Source organism: Scardinius erythrophthalmus, assembly GCF_964197995.2.
Source record: "Scardinius erythrophthalmus genome assembly, chromosome: 2".
NCBI classification, from domain to species: domain Eukaryota; kingdom Metazoa; phylum Chordata; class Actinopteri; order Cypriniformes; family Leuciscidae; genus Scardinius; species Scardinius erythrophthalmus.
This window is the reverse complement of record NC_138222.1, coordinates 67,959,110-67,967,309: the sequence shown is the minus strand read 5'-3', so window position 1 is coordinate 67,967,309 and position 8,200 is coordinate 67,959,110. Positions and strand designations below refer to the sequence as shown.

Genomic DNA, 8,200 nt, shown 5'->3' with positions numbered 1-8,200 from the left:
TATGAGACATTCATTTTGTATTGAATGCTATTTATTCCATATCTAAATCTAGATTATATGAAATCTAGATTACATTTATCATCAAAACAAAAATAAATGACAGATTAGGTGGGTGAGTACGGCGACGATGACCCCTACGCCGATACGAGCGGATTAGCTCTCCAGAGCAAATACGAGCGGTGACTCTCTCGATGAATGCTTCATCAGCCATCTTGCAAACAGACAACCGCCTAGCACTTGAATAAATTAAAGTTTTTCATTAAATATTTCACTTTAACAACTTGAAAAGAACAGGGAGGACATTTGGTTTAAAAGTAATTTACAATTTAAATGTGATTATGAACTAAAAATTAAAAGAAAGACCTCAAAGCTACAAAACTCTTATTTTGAAGTCTGAGGGTCTTTCTCTAAAAACATGCAAAGACAGCTTTAATGTCATAGAAAGGGGGACATCAGGTTTAAATCAACATAACCAAAGTGCATTTTAAGTATGATTTGAACAAACTTTGCGCTACTATGTTTTCTCATTGAAATACACCACATAATATTCATTTCTAGGTATGCACATACTGTAGCTCTTTTAAAACAGAGAAAAATGGCATGTGCACCTTTATGATCAAAGATGTTTGTTTCCTTATAAGCAAACTGAGTGTTCACTGTAACTCGCAGAGGTTATTCTGACGTCACTCGTCAAGTTGCATTTTTCAAGTTCCAACAAGTAAAAAACACTGGAAGTTGTTACACACATTTGTATGAGTTGTTTCAGTATCCCAGAGTCAGAAAGTCACAGATGAACCGCCCAAAATATAAACTTTTTTTTTTCTTAAGGTCTTTTTTGTGAAACTAATCATTCAACCTTGATCTGATTTTTGACATTCCTGTAGTGAAATAGAAACTAAACACAGCAGGACATTTTCCAACCACAGAAATTAGGTACTAATAAACTGCATGATCATGATGATCACAGATGAATGTTTTGAATATACTTTGATTATAAATATATGATCATAGAAGATGACAACCATTAGTCACCCTAATTTTGCTCAAAACCTGTAATTATTTTCTGTGAAACACAAAGACAGTTTTTAAAGAATTATAAAACAGAAAAACCTGTTATATGTGGCACATATATACCACATATTCAGCAATAATTTCTAGCCTACATTTAAAATGCTTGATTAAAAATACATTAAAACCATGATAATCTACAAGATTAACAAGATTAACATCAGTCCATCTGCTCTAAACTCCAGTAAATATACACTTTTTCTGATCTTATCTGGATTCTGATCATAGAATGAGGAAGAAAATAAGGCCTGGTTTCACAGACAGGGCTTAGATAACGCCAGGATTAGGCCTTAGTTCAACTCGGACATATAAACGTGCCATAGACAAAAACATTACTGTGTGCATCCTGAGACAAAACAGTGGCACTGACATGTTTTCAGTGATGCTTCCAGTTAAAACAGCATTTCAGTCACTTTAACCCACAAACACGTGAGTTTTATGCAGTAAAGTAAAATTCAAGTAGCTTTCTAATTATATAATTCTTGTTTTCTTTTTACTCTAAACTTTAAGTTGCAATGCATTACAAGAAAAAAAACATTTGGCATATGGACACATAAACATATCATTCCTGGCATTTCATTCATAATCAGACACTAGAGGACTCATTTGGCTGGGAGGGACTTTAGCTTGTTCGGCTTTTAAATAAACCAGTATTTCCTTCAAAGCCGACAATTCAGCAGAGACTGGTGTGTAGGGATATTCATTGTTTATGCTTAATAGCAAAACTGTGTCTCAAAATATTTTGATGGAATAACATTCCTCAAATAGACGCTTTACTGATTAGTAATTGTTATTAAATTAAAAAACATCATATTCATCTAGAAAGGATTGAACTGTTTTGCTGTAATCCGACTGGAGAGTGACAGTCTTCTGTGAGGTGGACACGTTTATTCCAGCGATCGCCATGAATCCCGGGTGAGATGAAATTCATGTTTTCTACAGGATAAATGTACTTTTAACAAAATAAAATTTAAGTTGCTTAATTGCTAAAATGGTGTGTATCTTCATTAGAGATAATGAAATTTTAAGTGATTTTATAACAACCCAACTCTCACATGATGATCCTGTCATTACAAAGACAAAACTTGATCAACTAAAGGATTTCATTGGCTGTAATGTGTTTTATGGCGCCTTCTGGTGGATGGAAAGGTCTTTGCCCAAAACAGAAAAAAAAGAACGTAAAACAATCATTGTAACTTGATCATTGATTAAAAACAGCGAACATGTCAATGTTATATGAATAATGAGTGTGTCTGTGATTAATAATGTATTTTCATATTTTTAAATAGAAATTTGAGAAAATTACAGTATTTGTGTTGAAATTAATCTAGTGGTCATATCTGGTTTATTTTAAAACAAAGATGCTATTTTAGAAACTAAAGGCTGTTAAGATTAGTTTGGTCCTGAAGGGCATTTAAAACTCTCCCAACTAATGCTTTAAACTAACCATACAAACATTTTTGTATACATTTATATGTAACATTGTGTAACATTTATGTGTACAAACATTTAAATTGCACACAAGGTAGTTTTCATAAAAAAATCTTTATGACAGATTTATTCAATATTAAAATAAAGATATCACTAATAGGTTAAGTAAATATATAATGCATTTACAATATAGGGCAAATATGTATAAAAAATGCTCACTTCTAAGTTTTTAGCTGTTTTGTTGTAACCGTTCCGCAGTTAAAACATTGATCGGATGATTACATGAGCGATGATATGTTTCAGTTAGTTGGTCTGTGTGTTGCCATGTCTGTGGTTTTCCTGCAACAATGCCAAACCACCACTGCCGGAAAGTGCTTTTTACAGGGAAACCCCTTCCGGAATGTGATTGGGCGGGTTTGGCCGTGATTGCGCGGGTATTAAATAGCAATTGGGCTGGTTTGGTTATGCAAACCTGGCAACCCTAGGTTCATTAGTTTAGATTTCCTGAGTAGAAGGAAGATGATCGGTTCACGTGCCGCTTGAACTGATGAGCGACCACTGCGATCTGTCACGACATATTAAAGAGCGTCAAAACACATTTATTGTTTGAAATTCATGATAACTGACAGAATATGAAAGCTAATTAAGTTTCTTATTTAAAATCACACGATTTTTGTGATTACTGGATGGGAGGAGCTACAAATACATTTAAGTTAAGTTAAAGCTGCGGTCGGCAAGTCTGGCAGATTGAGTGGACTTAGCCAAAATTTTGAATGTTTACAACTCTCATGCCCCTCCCCCACTACCAACGAGCACCCGCCCATCGTCAGTGCGTGTGTACCTGATTTTCTGTGAACGCCCGTCTCTTCAGCATCGATCAACACCATGGACTCGGAAGTAGGCTGCCCTGGCTAATCTATCCATAGATAGCAATAACCGAGGAATTGGAAGCTTGTTAGTAGATTTTCTCTCCGCCATCACGCTTCCTACAATCTTCAGGCGAACTTCAGGCGTGTCTTGTGCATGTGATATTGTAACGTGCGCGTCTGCGCGAGGGAGAGGGAATCTGACGCGTGTGCACGACCTGTGATTGACAGTCAGATCTCACACCCCTCTGCGCTGATTGGACCTGATGAAGCGGGAGCGGTGGATTTTTGCAAAACAAATAACACACTCCAGATGGAGTTAGAAGCTCGTTTTTTTTTCTTCTAAAACCACCTTATTTATGTTGTTCTGTCGGATTATAGTGTCAATTCCACTGAATTTGATCAAAAATGTTTTTTGCCGACGGCAGCTTTAAACTATAATCTTAAGATTTGAGAATCAAAATAGAGATTGTAAATTTTTTTTTTTTAAATAATAATTTTGACAAAGCATAAATAAAATTTGATAAATCAAAACACATAAGCAGTGCAGTCTGAAACAATGAAGTAGCAACAAGGAAAAAATACTCAGAATTCCACTATAGGACCAACCGGAAATACTAAAAGCAAATAACACAAGAACCGCAAATGACGTCAAGAGTCAAAACCACACCTCGGCTGATTTCAGGATAATATACTAGCATGCTACTCTCATATCTGCCTTATAAAACCATGGAGAAATACAGATGTAGTAGTTTAGTATGTTATTTCAAATTTAGCCACACAGTTTCAAACCCTTCATTACACTGAATGCCCCGCGAGTGACTTGCAATAGAAACTTACCATGGCAGCATGATTTGAAAAGTATTTAGAGGGGCTTCCCTGTTTGAAACAATGTATCTTGGAACATTATTATTACGGTTATTATGTTTAAAAAGAATAAATTAAATGTGAACATTTTCATATCTGTATGAAGCCGGTCGTATACTCGCCCCGCTCTGAGAGGGATTCGAACCAGGGTCTCCGGTGTGGGAGGCAGGCACACTAACTTTTTAAATTTTAAATGTAATTTAACTTTTACAGATTTTTAATGTATTGTAAATTGTTCCTTTGTATGCTGTCTTGCTGTAAAACCAATTGCCCTTCGGGGACATATACAATAAACACTAAAAACAAGGACGCTGAAGATCACAGTCTCTAAGGTGCCTCTTGAGGCCAGGGGAGTGAGGTTTTACATGCTCAGCTCTTACTGGCCTATCCGTTACACTCACCCCCTAAACCCATCCGGGTCACGGCACCAAATTCAATTCGAAACAGGGTCTCTGGAGGGTGCGCTAACAAGGCGCTAAAGACCGCAGCTGCTAGCATCAGTCACTAGCACGCCTTTTGAGGCCAGGGGAGTAAGGTTTACACGCAAAGCTCTTACTGTCCTACGTCCATTACACAAACATATAGCCTCAAATCACACAACAGAGAAAAACTGCTTTACAGTCAAAAGTAAACTATACTATTGCCAATGTTCTTAAATGTTAAATTTGGACAAAAAGGAGATTAGTAACATCATGAAACTGTGAAATATGATATCCGCTATACAAATAAATTGACTTGCCTTAATCTTGGATGTCTGTTTTTATTAGACATTTCTAGTCATAAATTCTTGCTGTGCAACTATGTTGAGAAAAATGTACCTCCTTGTTTTACAGAAAGCCGAGACTTCCACCACGCAGACCAACTCTTATTCATGGAGGTCCTCCAAAACGATACCGTCTGCATACTGAGAGAAAAGTGCTTGATGATCATGGGAAAGTCCGAAAATGGACTTATGGGTACAAAGACACCAGTAAACGAAATAAAATTGTTCTGCTTGTGGGAGAAACCGGCGCTGGTAAGACGACTCTCATCAACACCATGGTCAACTACTTACTGGGAGTGAAGTTTGAGGATGAAATGTGGTATGAAATCACAGAAGAAGAAGCCAGAGACCAATCAGAATCACAAACCTCTGAAATCACCATGTATGAGGTCTGTCCTTTAAAGAATCCCATATCTCTCACCATCATTGATACTCCAGGATACGGAGACACTAGAGGACTGGAAAAAGATCTGGAAGTTGCTGAGAATTTATATATGCTCTTTCAGAGCAATCATGGAGTCAGTGAAGTCGACGCTGTGTGTTTTGTGACTCAAGCATCTAAGAATCGCCTCTCGGACAGACAGCATTACATTATTAGTTCAATTCTGTCTTTGTTTGGAAAAGACATTGTGAACAATATTGTGTTTCTAATCACACACTCTGATGGTCTACCACCCAAAAACGTCCTTGGTGCCATTAATAAAGCTAGAATCCCCTGCAGACGAGACCACAATAACCAACCTGTTCATTTCTTATTCAACAACCGGCAGGCTGACGCCCGTCACACTGGAGAGCGTCGAGTTCGTGCTCAAAGAGACGCCTGGGAAGACAGCATGAATGGCATGAAGGACTTCCTTCAGTCACTGACTCTAAAGAACAGAAGAAGTTTAGAGTTGACTTCAGATGTCCTGGTAGAACGCATTACATTAGAAGCGTCCATGTGCAACTTACAGCTGCGAATTCACGAGAAAGAGCTGAAAAAGGATGAAAAACTTCAGATTCAGCAGGCAGTGATAGAAAACAAGAAAAAGATTGAGGAGTGTAAAAACTTTACCATTAAAGTAAAAAAGACTGTCAAAATGAAGGTTCCCATTGAAAGCGCTTCATGGAAGAGCAGGAAGGCGACGACCTGCACCGTCTGTGAGGAAAACTGCCATGAGTTTGACTGCTGGTGGGTTTCTGATCCCAGTAAATGTGAAGTCATGAAAAACGGCTACTGTACCGTGTGCTCAGGGAAGTGTCACCACAGCAAACACGTCAAAGAAGACAAGAAATACATCATCAGCACCTCAAGCTTCATGATGGAATTTGACTCTATAAAAAAGCAATATGAAAAAGCTCAAGAACAAACAAAGACATATTTGGTTTTAATGGAACATCTTGACAAAGATCTGAAGGAGATTGAAACCCAAAAGTCAATTCTTCTGTCCGAAGCTTACCAGACCATCAAGAATCTGTCTCAGATCGCATTAAAGCCAGACTCGGCCTTCACTCTTCAGCATCTGGACTTCTTCATCCCCAGAGTGAGAGAAGCTGGGAAAGAAAACTGGGTCCGAGAGCTGGAGGAAATGAGGAGAACCGCTGTGGCTGAAGAAGCCAATAAAGATGCTCTGAGTTATCTGAGAGCTGGTCTAGCTAAACTTTTCTTTGGTGAGCATCAATGATTGGATTTAGTGCAAATGAAACAAATAACATGTAAAAGACTGCTGCTTATAATGAGAAATCAATGCTTTCTGTACACAGTTATTTGTACAGGACTTGTAAATACCAAGAGTTGACTTTTATTTCAACTAACAGTTTTCAACTATGTTGTTTTTGTAACATGAAAGTCACATTAAAGATGTCTTTGAAGCATTTTGTCTAGCCTTCCTCATTTTTGTATGTTACTTTTTGCGTATATATTTTGTTTTACCCTTTTTTCCAAACATTAAAACTTAAAGTGCCCCTATTATGCTATTTTAAATGTTCCATTCTTTATCTTTACTCAAAGTAGTACGAACGACAGACAATCTGCATTAATAGGGAAAGTTTTAGGTAATAGTGGCCCACATTGGTTAGCAGAACTATTTCAGACAGTGAGACAGTAATAACGCTAGTTAGATGGAGACATACACAAAATAAAACACAAAACTACATATTTTGAACACCCAGTAGAAAATATATAAATCAATAATTATTCATACTTACAGGTTGTGATTCTGAGGTGCAAGTTGGTCCAAATAAACTGAGCAACCATCTTTCAAGAGCAAGCGTTTTGCAAATTCCGTGTTGAACTCCGATATTTGAGAAGCAATTGTCAACAAATTGTTCACAGACGAACAACGCAGAACATAGGCGGGCATTATGCAAATGTCTTAATGCAGTGGGATTTGAATACAGATGACATGATGTAAATAAGAGGATTATTATGCCCTGTAGTCAGCTTCATTGATTATAACAGGAGTCTTCAAAAAAATGCAGAACGATGTGACCTCGCGATGAGATGAAGTGAGTGAAGAGATGAAGAACTCGCAATCACAACTTAGATAAAAGTTTGGTTCATCGTGCTGCTAAGATGACTAATAGCAGCGTGTAAACACTGCAAAGTTTTGTGGGCCAAAATCACATTAAGCTAAATTGCATTATTGTTCAAAATAAATTCAAAATAGATAAGTTAAGCATATCAGTCTTGATTGAAAATGTTAGATGATAAAAACACGTTTGTTCTATTTGTTGTCTTTCTTTTGCAAGCTACATGCTAATGTTTAAACTATAGGCTAACTTACGACACAGCACATTGCCATTTCCAGGGAAGATAAACACCAGTCAGTGAAAAGTCTCTCAGTGTATAGACCAACAGTACTCCTGTATTATTTTATAAAATCATCCAGGAAAATAAGAGAAGATTGTCTAAAAAAAAAAACGTAACAAAATATGAGGGGTCAAAGTCAGCATATTCATGCCAGTCAAACATTCTACATTATAACTAACCAGTTGGTGAAGAAAAATTCCACCACACCTGAAACACAAAGAAACCTGAATGCACAAGGAAACAACTGTACCAATAGATATTTTAGTACTTACCAAGAATGTGAAAGATGCTGACAGGAAACATAATCAGGATGACACACAGTGTTTGTATGTGAGCAAACAAAAATAAATAATTTGCTTAGAGTTGTTTTCGTTACATTTATCTCTAGTTGCATTCACTCAATTTCCAGTAATC

At 37.0% G+C, this 8,200-nt stretch overlaps 1 protein-coding gene across 1 annotated transcript; it reads left to right on the top strand.

Moving 5' to 3' along the window:
• Positions 1 to 1,889: 1,889 nt before the first annotated feature.
• On the top strand, positions 1,890 to 6,848 carry LOC308682706 (uncharacterized protein). Its single transcript, XM_081352593.1, has 2 exons — positions 1,890 to 1,983; positions 5,066 to 6,848. The coding sequence occupies exons 1-2, from the start codon at positions 1,973 to 1,975 to the stop codon at positions 6,657 to 6,659; spliced, it is 1,605 nt and encodes a 534-aa protein (XP_081208719.1). The 5' UTR covers positions 1,890 to 1,972; the 3' UTR covers positions 6,660 to 6,848.
• The last annotated feature ends 1,352 nt before the right edge of the window (positions 6,849 to 8,200 follow it).